At 33.9% G+C, this 22116-nt stretch overlaps 3 protein-coding genes across 5 annotated transcripts in view; 1 reads left to right on the forward strand and 2 right to left on the reverse strand.

The window, feature by feature from the left end:
• Positions 1-294: 294 nt before the first annotated feature.
• Positions 295-1343, reverse strand: Nd-13b (NADH dehydrogenase (ubiquinone) subunit ND-13B). The gene is made up of 3 exons (XM_072899360.1): positions 1192-1343; positions 701-862; positions 295-626 (listed from the first exon to the last, which is right to left on the reverse strand). The coding sequence occupies exons 1-3, from the start codon at positions 1210-1212 to the stop codon at positions 453-455; spliced, it is 357 nt and encodes a 118-aa protein (XP_072755461.1). The 5' UTR covers positions 1213-1343; the 3' UTR covers positions 295-452.
• Positions 1344-1790: 447 nt separating this feature from the next.
• Positions 1791-3632, reverse strand: Rps5a (ribosomal protein S5a). 3 transcript variants are annotated; one of them, XM_072899358.1, is made up of 3 exons: positions 3562-3632; positions 2413-2785; positions 1791-2124 (listed from the first exon to the last, which is right to left on the reverse strand). In XM_072899358.1, the coding sequence occupies exons 2-3, from the start codon at positions 2776-2778 to the stop codon at positions 1840-1842; spliced, it is 651 nt and encodes a 216-aa protein (XP_072755459.1). In that variant the 5' UTR covers positions 2779-2785; positions 3562-3632; the 3' UTR covers positions 1791-1839. The 3 variants fall into 3 exon arrangements, with proteins under 3 accessions (XP_072755459.1, XP_072755458.1, XP_072755460.1); XM_072899357.1 differs by having other exon boundaries at positions 3449-3586; XM_072899359.1 differs by having other exon boundaries at positions 3465-3575.
• Positions 3633-3830: 198 nt separating this feature from the next.
• LOC140669344 (uncharacterized) overlaps positions 3831-22116 on the forward strand; it is a 195208-nt gene continuing 176922 nt past the window's right edge. Inside the window, exon 1 of the mRNA XM_072899097.1 lies at positions 3831-4301. The gene's annotated coding sequence lies outside the window, so the exon portion shown is untranslated. The remainder of the gene's footprint in view (positions 4302-22116) is intronic.

Here is a 22116-nt window from a genome sequence, read left to right on the forward strand (position 1 = left end):
AAATTTCCAAAAGAAACAAAAATATGATAAACAAGTAATTGCAATCATTCAAATGCAACGAAATTCACGACACGCAATAAAAAATACACGAATTCAAACGTACATGAAATATTACAGTTTCATTAGATATAATATACTCGTCTTATAATTCAAAATTAAAAAGTTTCAAGAATTTATCTATTTATCTCTATTAACTTTTGCTACTGACAATGAGATGCTTTTTCGTAAAACTATATTTTTTAAATAAATCTGTTTTTCTGCAGGATTAAGAAAGAAATGAAATTATAAATGTCAGTTATGATTATATGTATTCTATTATAATTATGCATATTTTTCAAGTTATAGAATATTCATTAGATGATATATTTGCACTGAGTAATGGATAATCTATATTTCTATATTTTTGCAATTTCACACACTATATACAAACATCTATAACAAAAATTGTTAAATTATTTATGCGGTGGCCATGTCCACTGGTTGGCTGGCGCTTCCTGTATTAATTTTTCCCATGGTTTCCACACTAATATCTTTTCTGCCAATGAAATTTCATTCTTTGCTTGTATTATAAGTTCCTCTACTTGTCCACAGCCTATCTTGTTTTCTATAGTTTGTACATCGGCAGTCTGCAAAAGATAATGTTTAATTAAGAACAATACATAGTATTATTTCAGAATGATGTTACTTTAATGAGCATCACCTCTTTCACAATCTTCAATCTATCTCTGACAAGTTTCTCCATTTCTTTTCGATAAGCATAATCCTTTGGTAATTTGTCTAGAACTGTTAAAATTCTATTATACAATGGAGTTAATTCTTCACGGGGTTTTGTACAAACAGCCAATCCTTTTATATATGTAGACTGCAAACAAAAATCGATAATATTAATAAAGTAAACTAGTTTTGCAACAGAGTTATATATAGGTTTGTTTTTTATTCCTGCGTTGAACTGAACTGGCTGCGCTAGTTCAGAGTTTATCTTTCTTCCTTCAAGGTAGATAAAAAAATGATAAGCTGTAAACTAGTGTAGCCAGTTCAGTCCAGTGCAGGAGTAAAAAACAAACCTTTTTTTAGAATACAGTTAATAAAATTGTACCAGGATATTGTTAATTCATTATATAATGTAAATTCAAGTTTTATGACAGATGACAATTTAATTAGACATATTCATTAAATTTATAGATAAATTACCTTTTTAAAAGCACCTGCCATTGTCAGAGATATTACCTAACACTTGATGTATTTTAGAGATCTTTCTTTTCATACACCATCAGTTTTCTAACCTCAGAATATCAACTGATTACTGATTGTCGTGATTCGTACACTCAGCGCCATCAAGTAGAAAGACTATGCACTATGCAGTCACAATACTAAAGAACACATTTTATTTTTCATAAAAAATAATTTTTATTAAAATCCCCTTCTTTTTAAAGAAAAATGTATTTCTACTTTATACACAAATATTTTCATATTAATAAAAAATTTTATGATACGTAATTTTCTCAAGTCTATGGAATTGCAAAAACAATATTTAAAAAATTCAAAATAACTTTAAATTTAATCAATTTATTTAAGCAATAAATTTTAAATAATTTCTAAATTATGATATGAAAAGTTAAACTAATTTATTTGATTCGAGAGCCATATTTGTTGTCTAATTTTAACTCTAACCTAAAGGGTTTTAATTCGAGACTTGACGAGATCAACTTGACATTAAATCTTCAACAGTCAATGTTGAAGATTAAAGGGATTTTCTCAAATTTCTTATCATAAAATAAAATAACGAATAATTTAAAGATAGAACATTTATTTATTTTTTCCGCATGTAGAAAGTTATGTTTATCGATTCGACTTGGCAACACGCTCCAATTCATCTTTCTTCTTAATTGCGTAAGAATTCGATGAACCTTTAGCAGCATTGATAAGTTCATCGGCTAAACATTCGCCGATCGTTTTGATGTTACGGAATGCGGCTTCTCTCGCACCAGTACACAGCAACCAAATAGCTTGATTAACGCGACGTAATGGAGATACGTCCACAGCTTGTCTCCTTACAGTACCAGCACGTCCAATACGCGTGGAGTCTTCCCTTGGCCCAGAATTAATAATAGCTGTGACAAGAACCTGAAACAATTTGTAGAATATTTGATTCCATTTTTAAAAATATTATATTATTCGGTAGTATATATAAAATAACTGCAAATATGAATTTGTTTTATAAAATGAAGAAAATGATAAAAAAGTAAGGAAAACAAATTTTTTATATCATACTTTTCAATTAAATTTTTAAACATATGAATTTAAAATATTTAACATTTTTTTTAAACATTTAATAAAGAATTATACGAGACATTATAAGAGAAGATCAAATATATGTAAACAAACATATAAATAAATAATTATTCAACTCACCTGTAAAGGATTCTCACCAGTAAGAAGGTGAATGATTTCAAAAGCATGTTTAACAATTCGAACAGCCATTAATTTCTTTCCATTATTCCTGCCATGCATCATAAGAGAATTTGTAAGACGTTCCACAATAGGACACTGAGCTTTTCGGAAACGCTTTGCTGCATAACGTCCCGCTGAATGTGGAAGGTACTTTGCATTCTTTTCTTTAACGGCGATGTAATCCTGTAGGGACATGTCATTAACTTGTACATCGTCACAATTCCAGCGTCCGAACAATTTGATCTCGGGTAGTTCGGCTGGCATAGCTACTGGTAACGTATTTGTGGTCGCTACCACCATATCATCGAATACTTCTTTGTCATCCATTGTTTATCTGTAAAACAAAAGTATTCTCTCATTTATTTTTGTAATAAAATACAAGATAATAAAATATTTTTTGTTCGCTTTTAGGAATTACTGTTATAATGTAATAGTTGGCTTGTATATATTATTTGTATAATTTGGAAATATATTCCCAAATTATTGTTTTAATCTGATAGTTGGCTTCTATTCATTATTTATATATTTTAGAAATATATTCCCAAATTATTTTAATGTGATAATTAGTTTGTATACATTAAAACATTAATTTCTAAAACTGTACGATATAGTGTAACTTATCATAAAAGTTTATTGCAATCTAATATACAAATATATTTCGAAACAATATAATAAAAATAAAGATTTTTAATAAATGAAGATAATCAAAATCAAACTATGTTGATCATTTATTAAATCATCATTGAGAAGTATTTATAGTTTTGAGAGCGAGTAGTGACTTCGTTTGAGATTAGGGGCCAGTACAATACTAAAACAGCGATAGATACGGCACAATATAATTTTCGTGCTGTGGCAAGTCAAGCGTAGGCGAGATAATATATTTTAGTTTAAACTTTGCAATGAAAGAGCGACGGGGACGAAATTCAGACACATGTGGCCACGCGGTCACACGTGCCGCATGGGTTTTTCGCGCAAAATCCCGCACGTGTATCCGCACCTGCACAATCACTCACGGTTCCTGACTGCTTCCAATCACTCGACAACCCTGACTTGCACTTCCTTGGCACGAAACTCTACCAGCATAAGAGTAATTTTTATCCTACAACTTACGTTCACGTCTTCGTCTGTGCAGGCGTGAACAGGAAAAGGCCATAACACTCAGAGCGCCATCTACCCATGCTTGACGGATTCGAATACGTTAGTCAGTGTTCACGCGTAGAGAGAACAGTACGTCAAAATAATATGTTAACGATATTTTGTACTTTCAATATTCATGTTTGTATATGTAATGTGAATAATACAATTTTCTGAGATAAAATGATAACGATACAAATAAATAGTTGGAAAGTGTATGATTGCTGATTTGACTATCGAGTACAAGTGGTCTTTTCGTAGTTGTACGGTATACTTAAATATATTTTTACATTTAAAATCAAATAGGTATGTAATTTGAAGAGAAAGATAAAAATTATAGTAATCAGAGAAGATATATAGATATATAGATTTGTGTAGTGTAAGAAAACTAGAGTCACGATAGATCATCGACCGTTCTTTTCGTTCGACGGATCATTCCGCGAAAACGTGTTTTGGAGCTTGTAGGTTACGACGATGCACTTTTATCATAATAGATATAAAAGTGTGAAAAAAATTTATTAAAGTTATATTTAAACAATAAAAGGGATAATAAAAGTTTAGAGTTTTTCGAAAAAGTACGCGAGTGCAAATTGTGTGTGTGTATGTGTGTGTGTGACATTATCGACTAAAGAAGGTGTTGTGAACTATATTGGAGAACTTCTCAGCTGATGTCGCCACTGATATGTTTTCTGCCTCATCAAAACTGCGCTGCAAAGGTCAGTGTCCTCTGATTTTTTTCATATGATTCTCTTTATTATTATTATTATATTGATATTTTTATTGATTGCGTATACTTAAATATATGTTGATATAAAGAGAGAAAATATTAAAATATTTTCGCAATAAAAGTAAATACGCTCGCACATTAAAATGAAAAAGAGCTTGTACAGCGTATTCTGATGTGCAAAATTTCAAATTGCATTTTTCGACAAAGCCGCTATCGAGGTTGTTATTTTTTAGAGACAATATCGAAGTGACTCTAGATAACAGAATCGAAAAAAGAAAAACCATATTCCAATATCCTTTCAGAAAGCTCTACGTTATGTCGTATATACATGCATATACATGTAAAACTAGCTAGTTTTACATTACTAAAAATATTCTATCTTGCCGTAATCTACAAAATTTGCAAAATATTTTAAACAAGTATCTCTAAAATTATGTATCTGTATGCTCAAGGCCTTACAGGAGATATAATAATCATTATTATTGAATATCTAAATCTCATAGAAAATATTTGACAGATCTATAATCGAATACTTACAATTAGTAAAACAATAATCATTATTACTGAATATATAAATTATGTAGAAAATATTCGGATCAAAATTGAATTGAATTTTCTAACAATAATTTGAGAAAATGAAATATTGACGTAAAAGAGGAAGTTATAGCAGAAAAAAAAAAAAAAAAAAAAAAAAAAAAATAAAATAAAATTACTAATGCTACTATATAAATATACAATTTTTGGTACTTATACACAAGTCGTACATTTATTTCAGGCTCAATGTTATTTGTTACTGCATTTAAATAAAATAGCGTGACAGGATTCAAAAGAACGTATCTAGACAGTCCTGTGGTAAATCTTATGGAAATGAATTCAGTAATGTAAAACGTTTCGTTATAAAACGCATTTGTCCGATCCCTAACTCCCATTTATAACGAGGGTCTTCTGTGTCTCCGCTAATTGGAAACTTCGCTTCTCTGGACAAACTACGACGAGGAGGACGACGACGATGACGACGAGCGTCTTTATCGTTGAAAAAGCGGTCGCAGTGAAAGAGCACGCGGAACGCGAAAAAAATTGCGATAGCTAGCTATCCGTCGACGAACAGTTACGCTGCGAGCGCGGTCCATTTCGCCCCCGTTCTCTCGCCCCATTGTCTTCTTCATTACGTAGGTATCCCGCGCGAATATAAACGCAATTAAGCGCGTCGCGTCATCGTTAAAGCCCCGTAATTGCATTCGCGTAAAAGCAATTACGACTTCACCGACGGCGATGAGTCGACCGCTTCTCTCCCTCTCTATCCCCTTCTCTTCTCTCTCCCTCCCCCTCTCTCTCTCTCTCTCTCTCTCTCTCTGGCGCACCATTAGCATAAATAGTTTATAAACCAACGTACGGCACTTTATGCGCGACATCGCTCGCTACGCGACTGGTATTCTCTTTAACGAGGTGAGAAGGATGTACATGTATCGAATTTTGCTAATAATGTATCCTCGGATTTTGGAATGGATTGTGAAATAAATCGGTCGTGTTACTCTGATTTTATTATCGAATACCATGCGGATTTCTCCCACGATTATCTCTCCTCAAAAACTCTGACAAAAAATTCTAAAATAAGTGGATAAAAATTTTTAACTATTTTTAACATTATTTGCTGCATTATTTAATTATTTTGTATCGATTCTTTAACAATATAATAGATGAATGTAAGAATTAAATTCTTAAGAAGAAATGCATTCTCTTCATTATTATAAAATAATTAAAATTATCACTAAATTTACTTTGCTTCCTTCAAATCTAACTTATACACGTTTTCTGCATTATATAGTATTTCGGGTTAGCTCTTGAAAATTAGTCAACAAAGGATTGCGTCCCAGAATTCACAGGTTTGTTGGCCAATAAAGTCAACTAACACTTGCTGCTCGTCAGCGAGAAACCCGTTTACATCGTCGACAACACAGTTGTCTACGAGAGAATCGTCGGCGTAAACGCGCCTTAAAAATGTCCCTGCCGGGCGGCATTATTGCACTTTACTCTATAAGCGTCTGCCGCTTCTTCCTTCAAGTCGATTCGTCTCTCATTCTGTCTTACCGTCTCTCCATTCTCTCTCTTTCTTCAATTCGTTGTTCTCCCTTCATCAGCAGGGGGTGAAACGGCGAACCCCGCACCGAGGAACCCTGCTGAGGCGAGTTACGTTATATTCTGCGGCTCGTAGCCTCATATCGTATTATTGTCATGTTCCCTCGACATGAGGGGAGCGTGGGGTGAGCAAGGGGAAGGGAATGAAAGAGACAGAATACGAAGAGAGCAGAACAAACGATAGAAGAGAGCTCCTAACACACTATCCGTTGTATTCGCCGGTGTTGGTGCCTACACGTGCACGTTGAAACCGCTCGCTCGTGCGAGATAAATCGAAATACATCCTCGAGATCTCGCATACGCTGTTATTTGCCGGTAGCTCTCCGCATGCTCGCAGCTTCCTTCTTCCAATCCGGAGCAGAAAGATGCTGCATATAAACACATACGCATACACCTCACTTGTCGCCGTTGTAATGGAACAATCTTTCCGCCACAGTTCGCTCTCTGCTCGACAACGCGTCGCGGTAAATAGCGCTCATGCATCCGAGATGCATTCGTTTCGCGACACGTGGCAATTTTTTATTTTTCTCGCCAATTCAATGGCTCGGATCGAGAAGATAATCGAAACGCAAATTCATCTTCAAATAAATATAACATTTAAAAATCGAGACAAAATTTTCTACATCATATCTATATTTATCATTTACACATACACAATAAGGTTGTAGTTAAAATAATTAGGATTGTCGGATTAATACTTTAGAGCTTAAAATAGAGTTATCTAAAAAATTCAGCCAATTAATATTACGTATTGCACGTAAATCTTAATGAATCTTAATGATGATGCTGCAAGGAACAGCTCTCGTCATTTACATTGCCAATAACCGCTTAAAGCCATTTACGGATTGTCTATTTCCGATTGCGTTAGTCGGAAGCTTAATACCGCGCGATAATTATGTTTCTTGGTAATACTTATTATTCACGATAATTTTCGTCGAACATCAATGTCGATTCCTCGGTCTTACGCGACGCGTAACGCCTAATTGGTTAATTATCTCTCCGTCGAGTCTCCTCTGTTCGAGGTGAAAAGGTTAATTATCGTGACAAGAGATCGAGGTATCGATTATGCGCGCAGAACAGGCTAAATGAATTAGCACTTTGAAACGTCGTGGATTATGACTCGATCGAACGCACCGTAAGGATCTTTGAGATTCCGCGAAGCATCGCTTTTAGGCTCATTGCGTCCATGATCATCGAAATTCTTCGCACTATTAAAAAAAATATGGTTAATATTATATAGCAAATTTTTATTCTTGAAATCTCTTAACAAACGTCAAAATTTTAACTTATTTTACCGACAATTGTTTCTTATTTTGTTTGAAGAAAGAACAATTTTTAAATTGACGTAAGGCGAGTGCTTGAAGTAATTTTATCAACTTACAATTAATAAATTTCTTCTAAGAATCAACTATTTTCAAATTACAACTTCTCTCTTTTAATGTTCCTTTTGTATTGAAAAAACTTTACATCGCAAAGAGAACGGAGATAGCTATACTTTCCATCTCAATTCGATCACGAAGCCGACAATGCGAAGAATACATCTCGCGGCGAGTCGGAGAGACTCTCGTGCGGTAAATCAGGGATATTTATCGTCTAATTCGGCGGAAAGCTCCGCCAGCCGAATTTGTCCCCCGGATGCCTGCTCGATGCCTTTCATGCGCCCCCTCTCTCCCCCGAAACTCGCAGCTGGAGGGTCAGAAAGGCGAACTTATTTCCATTAGCCGAAAGGGGCGCGTGTATTCTCAAACGTCGCTGCCTCCAGCAGCAGCAGGCAATGGTGGTCGCCTCAACCCCTGCTTTCGTCGCTGCTTTTTCGCTCTTTCCTCCTTTGATTCTTTCTCTGTCTCTCTTTCTCTTTTTCTCTCCTTTTTTCTCTCCTTCGCTCCTTTTCTCCTCTCTCTTTGCTACTCGCCTTTCCGACAGCCTTTCTAACCGCACCAGGTCCGGTGATTATTTTTCATTTGCTCGTTTTTATCTTCTTTAGACTCTTTAGCGGCGCATTACGAGGGAAGCGCTGAAACGAGGAGCTTGCTCTTCATTGCTCTTATTCGCGTATAGTGGCGAGACTTTACCTGTGCTTCGTGCACAACGTGTTTATTTATCGTACGTTTATTTATCACTTCGAAAGATTAATGAACGCTCAGAAAGTTCTCCTATAGAATTAAAAAATTAAAAGATACCGTTAATTATTCTAAATGACACATTATATATATATCTATATATATTTTATGAAATTTTTAAGAATTGTGAAAAAATTAAAATTTGAGAAAAATATCATGTAATATAGTCAGTCATGTGAAGAAAATCAAATGATATCGCAAATTATTTTAAACAACGCTCGAGATCTTTATTGCGTTACATGTTTTGAATCCGATTAAAGATTTATAATTTGATGTCAATAAAGTCGTATGCGAGTAAGCTTACATCTTATAAAGTGTCACATTACAAGCGCGGCAATACAAAATGTTACCGGGGATTTCGTACTTCACTGCGAATGCATAAAAAGCGGCAGCGCGATTTTCTAGATCGGCTTAAAGTTAAACTTCGCTTAGCTTCGATTAAACATTTGTCAAGAACAGGAAATGTCACAGATTTCCACGATCGATAGAAAGTTGAATTTTCGCTTTCTATAAAAAAGTATAGATGCATTTGAGCATGTCCGTTTTATACATCATGTCTCAAAAACATCTTTAATTTTACCGAAAGAAAATAAAATTGTTTATTGTGAAATGTCATGATTACGTGACATTTCCAAATAAAAAAATTTCAGTTTAAAAGAATAAAAATTCAAAATATTTTTAAAAAGAAGATTGAATAAGTTATTGATTATTGAATTCTCGCGCGCGATAGGTGAAGGTAAAATGATTAGATGATGAAGTCCTTGTACAGAACTCGTCGACTCGCCGGTACTAAATCTCGCAAAACGAGGACTCCTCGGCCACGTGAGTTCTATATAGGTATACGAATAGGCAGAAGGATTCGTCAAGAACAGGAGTGAGAATGCGGGACGAGACGAAGGAAGGGACAACGAGGAAAGTCAAAGGGTGGTCGAAGAGAGCGGAAGGGAGTGCAGGGTGTTCGCTACCTGACAAGTCCTTTCCTTTGTCCTTAGACCCCCCCCGCCCGCCCTTCTTTCTCTCTCGTGTCTGGCTCTCTTTTTTTCTTGTTCCAAGGTGAACAGCGGCATCTGTCCGTCCTTCTTTTCGTTGATCGGTCGTTTGCGTTCCTTACAGCCAATCTTTCCGTCGTCCTTTTCTCTCAGCTTCTTATCGCAGTTTCTTAGTCTGTGCTGCTCTTTCTATCCTTTTTTATACTTGCTTTTCTTGCCCCGTTATCCGCGAAAATTGTTACCGTTTTATTATCCTCGATAGTAGCAATTTGCGATCCGAGCTTCGGTTAAATTCTTCGATGCATTTCCTTCCTCGTTACTGTATTTTCTTTCTCTTCTCTCTCGTCTTGTTTATTTCTCTCTCCCTCTCTCCCTCTCTCTCTCTCTCTCTCTCTCTTCCTCTTTCTTATTGCTTTCTGAATCTTGTTGCTTTCTAGCTGTCTGTCTTCTCGTATGACGTTAATAGGTATGACTGATACACGATCCTGTATTAGGTTCTTATTAGAAGTAACTTGAATGATTGAAGTTTCTTGATAGATGATATTACTTTAATTATGTTCTAACATTCCATGTGTCTGATTTGTATATATGCATGATTATAACAATTTATATTTTAGAAGATTAAAGAAGATTTATACAAATATACATATTAAAATTGATTTTTGTTAATATTTTAATGATTAATTGTGCAAATTGTTTAAATTATGCAATTGATTATTTGACATATTTTCATACTATTATCATAGAATACTATTTTTTACTTTGAATTGTGCTCTAAAATATTTATATATTTTCGTTTGGATTATTTTAAGCTATTTTATACTTGTATTTTGTTATTTTAAACTCTTGAAAGAACATATTCTGAAAAATAAATAAAATCCTAATTTCCTTTAGATTATCCTTTTTTCAATTTTTCTGCAAATTATCACGCTATTTTCAAGTGGTCTAACTTTCTCTTACTTGCTTAAGAGAGAGAGAGAGAGAGAGAGAGAGAGAGAGAGAGAGAGAGAGAGAGTTCTCTTTTATAATTTATTTTATTATAACATTCCTCTTTTTCTAACTCTCTTTCTCTTTCTCTCTTTCTATCTTTTTTTATTTTTTATCTTGTTTATGTTTTTCGTATTTGCTACCAATATCGAGAGAGAGATTTTGTCAACCGGCTTTCTCAATCTCAACCCAACTAATGCTCGTTCTGAACCTGACTCCTCTCTCTCTCTCTCTCTCTCTCTCTCTCTCTCTCTCTCTCTCTCTCTCTCTCTTTCAATTCCTGGAATATTTTTTGCGCATTGCACGGCACGGTCTATTTATCCGGGGTTTGATGCTTACTTTCAGATGAAAAGCCTCTGGAGAAATCAGAGACAAAACTGGCTGATATATACATTTTTCGCTTTATTCGGTCAGTAGAAAACTGCACGAGAATCGGCAATGATAGTATGATTTAGCAATTCGTATTTAAGTTTTAATTACTTAAAGTGCAATAAAGATCACCGTTGACGAATATTTTAATCAGCGTGATTTAGTTTCTTTTCGCATGATTTATTTCGTTTTTCAGTTGCCGAGATTCAAATTGCGAATCATCTTTCAAAAATCGTTTTGCTTCGTAAACTAAAAATGCATTGGAATTCGCGTTTTAAAAGTACTTATATTGTGAAAAGCACGAGCGAATGAGTAAGATTATTTTAGTTAAATGGTAGTATTTATAATGTAAACGATAATTAATAAAAATGAACAAATACACAAGAACCGAATAATTTTTCTTTTGTTAATAATGGAATACGATTACATTTGTTAATGTCATTATATGACAAAAATTTACAGATTACAATTGAAAGATTGTAGATTACACTATATGTTTAAAGCAAATAACAAATTAGTGGAACAAAAATAAGGATAAACATAATGAATTGATATTTTCAATATGCAGTCATAAAAACTTCACAATCTTTAGTAAAAATACTATTACCACTACGAATCGTTTATTTAGCATTTACAAACGATTTCTTCTGAGAAAACTTAGCACAACCGCCACTGTTTCCTCTTTCCGGAATTGGACAGCATTTTGCATTCGTCGATCTGGTCGTTTGCATTCCTTCTTCTTGTAGGGAAAATAAAGTCAAATTTTTCGAGAAAAAGTACCAAGGCGGGCTCTCAGTAATTCCAATTGAAAGTCATTAATCTGACAAAGTATCAAAATGCTAATTGAATGATGTTTTCAGCGCAACTTCTTGCATGTCAATGTATCGTTTATACAATTAACATAATTTTGCCAACTGAATGCAAAAGAAAATGAAAATTAAAAAAAATCAGAGAATACAAATATATCTGTATATTATGTTGGAGAAATGATTTTTATATGTATATAAAATATATGTTAAAATAAACTATTTCGAGTTTTTAATCGTATCATATCGTCAGTCATAAAAGTATTCAAGATCCTCAGTAGATATTGTTATTATATGATGACATAATAATTTTGAGGAAAATTAGAGCAGTTTTATATAGATAATATCAACATAATCAGCTATTGAATCTTAATTTATGAATGTCGGAGTTTGTTTCGATAAAAGGCTGAGTATGTCGAAGTTGATGGTGAGGATGGCGGCCAGTAGATTGTTGTCGACACTCAGCCGCGTCACTTGATACGCGGGCCCTCGTCTCTTGTCACATTAAAGTGACAAATATCTATTTCGAAGATCGTACGTCGTCGTATCCACTAAACAACTCGTACACATCGAACTTCTGGCCCTCCCATGCTCTCGCTTCTTCTCTCTTTTATTTCTGTCCTTCTCGCATCGCCTTCAAATCCTTCCTTAGAGTTTTCGAGGCTATCGTTCTCACTCTCGACCCGCTGGAAACCCCAACAGAATTTCGTGCGAGATGCTCCGTGAGATTGAAGCGTACAGAAGGAAGCCGAAGAGTCTTGTTCCGTCCTTCTTCGTCTTGATGATAGCGTCGTAGAAAGAGGAAGCGCGCGATTCGACATTGGGGTGTTTCCTAGCAACCTATCAAACCGCCGGAGGGTAGTCGTTCAGTGATGTAACCGCAAACCTTGATGCCCGATGCAATTTTTCCAGCAGACCCTAAAATGCATTTTGCGCGATCATCGTCGATATCAAATTTCATCTATAAAAGTTGTCTCGGAATTTTATCGACCTATAATAATATATAATATTGTCTATAATAATATTGTAAAATAAAATGAAAAGTCATTAACAAGTTACATCATTAAAAAGTGCTTTTAAAGTTGTTCATTATCTAAAAATTTAATCGACAAAGTAGTTCAATTAGACGAGAAACTAATAATTCAATCTTAATGGATGCAAAGCTTTTCTTATTATTGTTATTTCCTTTCTTCTAGACACTAAAACTCTACAATACTCTTCATTTTACTAGAAAATTAATCCTGTTAAGTAGTAGTACTTCATGGCTTTTACTATGATTAAATTCGAGTCTAGAGTTTAACGACCGTAAGCATATAATTAATGATTTAGTTATTCATATGCATCCGATAATTATCACGAAGAGGAAACTTACTATTGAACGTTGTAAAGTTGGCACGGCCAAGCATTGTACGCAATTTTCGCAGCTGGCCGCGCATACTTTATGATATTAACTTATTTAATCGTTTAATTATATTTTCACATTTCTCGAGAAAAATATTAAATAATAATTAAACGCTGCGTATGGAAACTTTATGTTCGTTAAAGTCAATATTATTGTAAATAATTTCTAGGGCGTACAAAATCAGCTCTTTCTCTTTTCTTTCTATTCCTGTTTATATCGCGTTTGCGGATGTAAACACACAAAGCACTCGTTCGATTTTCAGAGAGGGAAACAAATTAATTCCGACGTGAAAGGAACACGGTGGCCCGACAATGTTACGGCACGGAATTCAGTACTGCAGAGTACCAATTATCGCAATAATTAGCAATAAAGCCTTTGCTACGCGGTTATGCTAATGACCGACGCGATCATAATGAATCAGCGATGAACACGCCACGGCGCGCACGCAATTCGATTACGGATGATGAAATTTAATTATATGTCGATGCTACTCGATATTTCCTCTTGTTGCGCGATGTAGTATAACCGAGGAAGAAAGTTACGACCATCAATTTCTGAAAATTAATATGAATAATTTATATATATATATATATATATATATATATATATATATATATAAAACTGTGCGTATCTACATTTAAGTATGGCAACGATACACGTCGTTCATCTCGATCTCTATTACATCGAGATCTAATTTAACGTTTAATAACTCGGTAATCAAGTCTCTTGGTCACGTTAACCAATTACGCGTGTACTCGTCTCACGACACTCCCTTGACACGTATAAAACGCGATCGTTCAACGAATTTTCTCAACGAGGAAAAGAAGGCGCACGAGGGTGACAGAGAGTGAAAGGGACTGAACGGACAGAGTGAGAGAAAAAGAGAGAGAGAGAGAGAAAGAGATTATTCGTGAATTCTCCATGACGGGAAATCCACTCTTCCGTTCAGTCGCGCTCCGCGATGTCGCTCTTCGATAATAATACGTTATCCGAGCACAGAGAAGAGACGGTAAGTACATACAACCACCTAAGAGTAACGGCTATATTGAATTTCTGTCTGCGTAACAACCCCGCCAGGCTTTTAGCGGCAGCAGGAGGTGGAAAAGAGAAGGAGAAGGATAGAGAGAACGGAGGATGCGCGGAGGATGGCAGGACGGTGAAGGAGGGTCGACTTCATTTCCGAGATCCTTGCAGTGGGTATACAGTAATACTGAGAGATGTATAGAGAAAGACAGAGAGAGAGAGAGAGAGAGAGAAGAGAAGAGAAAGAGAGAAGGCGAATGAGAAGAACCAGGAGAAACTCAACGAAGATACCAGATATACGAGAGAGAAAAAGGGACGGGTGCATTGGCGTAACTAATGGCCCCGCAAACCCCGCATCATAATTCCTGAGATCAAACAGAAGAAAAAAATATGAAGAAAGAAAGAGAGAGAAAGAAGTAGAGAAAGAAAAATGAAGAAAGAAATAACGAGTGAAGAAAAATAAAAATGAGAGAAAGAGAGAAAGAAAAAAGAATAAAAATAAGGAAAAGGAGTAAAGAGAAAGACGGCGGATTGAATTATGACTACAGTTTATGTTACATTTTATTTTTTTTAAACCTATTTATTGCCAGTATATCAATGTATTGTGCTATAAATTATTTTTATAGGCGTGATGAATCGGCATTGATATATTAAAAATATTCTTATTTTACGCCACAGTAAAGTTCTGTAAATGTTACGCCATTGCATGGACAGATAGATAAATAAAGACACACACAGAAAGGTAGGAGAGCGAGGGTGAAAGATAGAGAGATGTGAAAGGGCGAGGGATGTAGATGGAGAGAGTAGTGCGGAATATAGTGTAGAGAACGCATAACGCAGATGGAAGCTGAGAGAAACGGAAACGAGAATCTACGTGCAGTAGAAGGTAGAGAGAGGTAGAGACGTAGATGCGTTCTATCTCTACGTCACTGGCACAGAAGTCATCCTGAATCCCACGTATGTATATACGTGGGCTACGCCTTTGCCCGGGTTTAGTTGGAACAGAGACCTAGGCAGATCAACTTTGTGGTTGGCGATGCATTTGTGGTTACTGAATACTGCATATTACAGTAAAATGTAATCGCTTTAAATAATTATGCCTGAAACGCGCAACGCCGTCGCTAATGGATCGTAAGCTGTTATTTGTGCGACTCCAATTGAAGGATCTGGCGCAAAAAAACCGGTTTCTCGTTTTATTGGAAGTGCATTTCCTCGGCGTAAAGTACAGATTACGTATCTCTCGGCACAATGATGAAAAATGTATAACACGTCAATTTATAACGAGGAGTAAACTTGGCTGACTGTTTGTCGAGATCCTTGAAGAGTTAACTACTTTATTAATTACATGTTTCCCGTACTTCTTTAGTTAATTAAATGTTTTCTTGTACTTCTTTAAGTGCAATGTTTTTTTTTTTTTTTTAAATTTTGTAATTGATAAAATTAAATATATAATTTTTGCAATTTTATTTTTTCTGTATTTAATGGAAATACGAAAATAAGCAGAAAATATTATAAAAATATTCTTCTATATATAACTTTAGCCATTACTTTTTTAGAATATATAATTTATTATTATCATGTACATATATATCTCATTGTTTTGCTCTCGATGATTCATGTAACAGCTGATAATCATTCAGTGTCTTATGAATCATTCTCAAATATAAATAAAATATTAATAAAAAAATCTGATTGTAAGGTTAATAAGACGGGATTTACAGCGTAGGGCAAGCATTTAATAATTCCGTTACTTGGTGAGGGTTGATAATATAATATGCAAGAGAGAAAGAGAGAAATGTGAGTACATACTGGAAGGGTTTACTGTCGACTGTCTCACTCATGTCACTACGCTCCTGAGCCCTTCTGAATTCTCGGAGGTAGATAGAAGCAGTGACAGACATAGAGATACGTACACATCCAGAGAAAGAGAAAGAGAGAGAAATAGAGATAGAGAGAGTCGAGGCCATCTGCCTCGAGCTGTGTAATACGCGCAGATATAGTAGGGCCGCCTCTCACGCTAATCGCAGTAATTAAGTCTAAGCTACGGGACTACAGACGACGTCGATCTGTCGGATATAGCGAGCAACGGTTCAGCTCCGATCGACTGTGTAAAGCTTCGACGATGAAGTGATTTACATCGGAATCGCTCGATCGGAGACCAAGCGAAGCTTGATGCGGAGTGGAAAATTTGTCACCGATCGTGAAAATAAAGGGGAGCTTTCTTCTTTCATTCTCTCCTTTTTTCTTTCCATTATATATTTTTTTCTCTCTGCATGTCTTTTGAGTCGGATAATAAATAACGTTCCTTTTTATTTCGGCTTTTACTTTTTTTAACACTCTTCTCTGTGTACCGGCTAATGTATTTACGTGTAAGCCCTCTTTAACTCCTTCTTTCCAGACGAATTTTCCTGAAACGCGATTCTTTTTTTGACAAAATAATTCTCAATACGACGGCTTGATAATGAAATGTTGAAAATGAAAAGAAAGAATGATGGAATTAATTTTAAAGCATTACAATTCTAATTATGCTACACAATTTTAATTATTATTTTCCCATTCTTTTTTTTTAGTTAATTAATTTTTTTTAATTATTTTCTTAAAATAATAAATATGTAATTATGAATTGAAACAAAATCTTTATCACAGTTTTAATAGATATTTAAACAAGAAAGATTTTTCTTATTATTTTAATTTTAATATATTCCCACAAATAATAAAAAATGACATTTAATTAGTTTTTATGTGAAAATAATTCGAAAACAAGAAAATTAATCACGTTTATTGGAAGATTAAACTGAGCATTACTCGTTTTTGCAATTATTATATGTAAACACACATGCATTATTATATCCGGAATTTAAAACATGTCTTCATGTGTGAGTGTATTTCGTCGAACGGCGATACGATAAGCGTGAGAAAGGAATTCATATGATTCAATTGCCACACGACGTAATTATTCGCGGACACCTACGTGAAACATAGAATGACACGGATTTTTAAGCGAATATCGACGGCCTCGATTCATCCGCCGGCACGCTTAAACGCTCTGCGTGAGTCTGTAATCACGGTGTAATCACATAAACGCGAACCCAGCGATTATCGTGAGGCGTTAATTCCCGTATATCGAAACGCTAATGATATTTTATCAAAGCGAAAATATGGTTTTGAGTGATTAATGCAGATAAACTGGTGTTTCTAAGGATGTGATGTGATACAGCCGAGATTAGTACAATTAGCATATATCATATATGTATATAATGAAATGTTATAATTATATATAATTAAATCCAAAATCTATATATATATATATATATATATATGTATATATAATTTGTCTTCGATGTTTTATATTTCACAATATCAACGATATCATTACCGTGCACATCTTTATGGATGTCTCTGGCCCGATACTCGAGTCAAAATTAAAATATTGCTTACAAAGAGAGGCCGCGAGGTGTCCGTTTCAGATTTTAATTAAATTTTTACTATTTGTAAAGGAAGGGGGTGAGCCTCCTGAGTACATATTTAAAATATTAGATGTAGATGGCTAACTGTTCGATAATAATAATAGTATTATTTATTTAATAAGAGTGAGAAACATGTATAAAAAAATTAATTAATTTTTAAATAGACAATATTTATTTTTTATATAATTACATTTTATTTTATAATACTTGTAGTTACAAATTTTAGGACGAAAATTATTGTAAAAATTATCGTAAAAACAAGAAAAATAAAGACATTTTTGATAAATATATTTCCGAATACATTCTCTACTTTATCAATTCATCAATTGAGATCACCGATTTTTCAACCAATACATGTATAATTTATATTAGGTTTTATTGATAAACGCATAATTTCCCTAAATATAAATCAAATTTGCTTTTCTGCAAAAATTTTGTCGAAATCCACATGTGAATGTGTGTGTGTAGTAAACTGCCTTTTATTAAATGTTCCATTTGATAAAAATGTCTTCGTTTTTCTTCTTTTTAGGATAATTTTCATCCTAAACTTTGTATCCGAGAAAAAATGGACTTATGTGATTATATATGATCATGTAATTAAATCCGAAAGGCGCGATCTAGTCATATGTAATATGATTTGTCCATATATAAGTAATTAAATCTGAAATTTGACACATGATCTGATCATATGTAATAATATTATCAAATATTTCAAATTTTGGCGATATAATTATATAAAGATATTATTATATAAGATCGCGCCACATACACATACATATACACAATTTCGGATATTATTATACATAATATGATTATATAAAATTATATTTGTTATCAAATGAAATGACCATTTACCATATACATTTTTTCTCAGGTAAATAAAAATATTATGAAATAAAATGTAATTATAAATGGAAAATAAATATTGTCTATTTAAAAATTTATTATTTTTTTATACCGTTTTCTCTCTCTTTCATTAAATAAATAATATTATTAATAATTATTAAACGGTTGGTCTATACTTAATATTTTAAGATGTACACATTAAAGAGGCGTTTCCTTACAAATCGTAAAAGTTTGATTAAAATCTGATTGTGAGACGGACATCTCGTGACTTCTCCTTGTTAGAAAAATGTAACGTTATATCTTTGGAACATATCGTATGCTATATTCTAAATTACAACGAGAACGCTAATTAAATACACAAATTAAATATACTTCTTTTACAAATGGTTAATGCTCAATCAATATAATCAATCTTTATAAATCAGCATGCATGATTTATATATATATATATATATATATATATATATATATATATATATATATATTATATTTATACTCTTTTATATTTAGATTTATACTTAAAATTAAAAACGGTAATATAATTCTCTTTTTTATAATCGTTTCACACGATGTGATTTTTTGTATGAATTTGCTTGCGAAGAGCTTGCCCTACTAGCTGCCGTACAGATTACACAGTGAGAAACCTCGCTTGCTACGTACAGCGCTGACGGTTTCACGCGATAGAACCAGCGCTATTTTCTCTGCATATTTTAACATAATAACCAATGATTAACTTAATTTCCGTGGGTGATTATTTTTTAAAATATCGTCTGATTTTTTTTAAAAATATGATACTTTTTAGAAATCAACGAAAGAGCAAGTGCTCCTAAATTTGTTCTACACACAGCGTCCATTTTTTAACGCGTGTTATCCAGCACGAAAAATCATATCGTGTGAAAGAGGTATTATTAAGCATATCATTGACACTCTTATTTTTTTTGTGATTCGATTTGGCGTCTTATTATTTTTTTTCATTCCAAGAAAAGTCCTTCACAAGTCTGGCACCGAACTATAAACTGGATAGCCATGTTTTATCATCGAGATTTCAATAGGTAATTTAGAAACATGTAAAATGAGAAGCACGACACCGGGTTATTTCAAACGGCAGGACAGAATGACGAAGGGCCCGCACAATAGGGAGCGGAGTGGCAGGGCACCACTCGTGTTTTGCTTGTACATATGCCAACTAGAGAGTTTATGTTAGTGTCAGACTATACGCATATTTGCCATTTATTTTTGAAATAATTTAATTTTTTTGAATAGTAGATAGAAGATACGTGAAATTTGACCAATCAGATTTCTTTATACTATTCACAAATCGTGAATCACACATCGTCTATCGCGAATACGTGCATAATTTGACATTAACTTCATCCTGCCTCCTCGCAAAAGTATATAAGTGTATGCGGTCGTTCTTTATTCCGCTCTCTCTTTATCTAGCGTGATTCTCTTGCGCGCGTATTCCCTTTTCATTTTCTTCTGTCTCTCTTTCACTTCGTCTCGTTCTTCCATCTCGTCGTTCTATTTGCTCAACTCACTTTAACACCAGGTCTGTCCGTTGACCCAGAAATGTCGTAAATTATTTTAGATGCATTAGTCAGCCCTATGAAAAAGTTAATGCGTTGCAGCCTTAGCGTAATGTTAAATTAAATTTTGTAAAATAAGTCGGAAAATGGATAATGCACTTTGAGGGAGATTGACAATGCCTTTTCGAAAATCAATTCCTTCGCAAAAAGCTTCGATATCCACGTCAACTGTTTTAAATTATCACATTAAAAATGAAGAAACCTTTTTATATTTATTTTTTTACGACTTCCTTTTACATAATTACTTCCACACATATAACTTTCTTTAGATTACATTTCAAATTTCTGTCCATTTTCATTTTCTCTAAAGTAAAATAGCAACAAATATATAATGCGGTTTAATAAAAATTTTACCAGTATTTTGTACAACGATTTAAAATAATTATTTAAAAGAATGCTTAAAGAAATAATTTTAAAATAATAAAATATTAATTATTCGAAAAATTACATTTTACTTAAAAGAGAGATTGAATGTATCTCATTTATATGCGCTGATTGATTAATCATGCTTAAGCATCGAGAGTGAAAGCGGTAGATCACGACAGGCCGATCGGTGTTGCGGGAAAATTGTGCGGAATCGATGAACTGGCATCCTTGTAGTAACTCTGCAAAGTGGCGGGACGTGAAATTCAATTAGCGCGTAAACGGTGTTGCGCCGTACACGCCGAGTTCGATGAGAAGAAAGGATAATTAGTCTACTTAACGGCGGGGTCGAAGTGATTGGCAGACAAAATCGCGTTACTTGTTAATTGAATTAGTGCGATTTCGGGCGCTTTGAGTGAACGTAACAGGTGTGTCTAACTCGATACGCGTCGCGTACAACTTGTGACCTAAACTTTTAGTATCTTCGGGTATGTTCTTTGTCGTGTTGCGGGAACTTTTCAACCTGTTCATAAAGCGGAGGCTCGTTAAAAAAAAAAAAAAAAAAAAAAAAAAAACAATGCCGGTACTGCGTTTTTCTTCAGCAATAAACGCAACTCCTTATTGTGAAAATTCCTGTTGCCATTGCCCCGAGGGATTTTCGTGAAATATCAAGTTGCAAGTTTGTGACGTCGTATATAACGCAACAAATTTATTCAGTATAAAATACACGATGCTCGATTTTCATTTTTTCTTTTCAATTTTTACTCGAAGACTATATTAACTATCGAAAGTTAAATTTTATGTTATTTTTCAAAATTTTAATATTATAATACCGTTGAAACTTGATATTTTATAATAATATGTTTCAAAATGGAAATTTTTTTATAAAGGACAATTATATATTTCTAGATAAAATTATTGTATCTTTAATATCAAATTTTATTATCTAGATTACATCGCGTTGAAGATATAATAATGTGTCTAAAATTATTAAAAAAAGCTATATATATCATTAAATTTAAATTTTATGCCATTTAAAAAATTTAATCTTTTTTTTTAAGTATTTGTTAGATTAATACTTCATCAATGTTGTCATCGATGGCTTTGGAAAAAAATGCAGTTAGATTAAAGTGGACCACCCTGTATATTTGAAGCTACCTGAGCGGCAATTTCGCACGATTCGTTACGCTACAGGCCGCAGAAAGAACAACTCGCTCCAAGGTAAACAGGATAATCGAGTTTTTCGGTCGTGATTTAAAGAACTGGAATTGATTATCGCGAGATATTACGGTCCTCGTTGGCCCTCGACTATATACGTGCCGTTGATGGCCTTCGCAACGCGCCATTGGCGAATCACACGAATGGAAACCTGCATCAATTTCTTTTATGATAATAAAAAGGCATAGTGAAAAAAAAAAATAAGAGTTCCAAAAAATTTTACTTTGTTATGCATATGCATAAGTATATAATAAATAACATTTATGTATATTATGTTTGATTAATAATATGCTTATGCAATATTATACTCGAAGCATTTCTGCTTTCGTAAATATATTTCACAGTTTCATGGTACATGAGTTCTCTAATAATGCACGTGGCATTCTATTCCGTTTGTTTGCGGAACGAAGCCGCTTCTCCGTTCTGTAACGAACGTAATCTCGCCGTTAATCAGGTCGTTTCCATTGGCGCCACGGGTAGCTGGTGACCGCG

Source organism: Anoplolepis gracilipes, chromosome 9 (genome assembly GCF_047496725.1).
Source record: "Anoplolepis gracilipes chromosome 9, ASM4749672v1, whole genome shotgun sequence".
Lineage (NCBI taxonomy): Eukaryota > Metazoa > Arthropoda > Insecta > Hymenoptera > Formicidae > Anoplolepis > Anoplolepis gracilipes.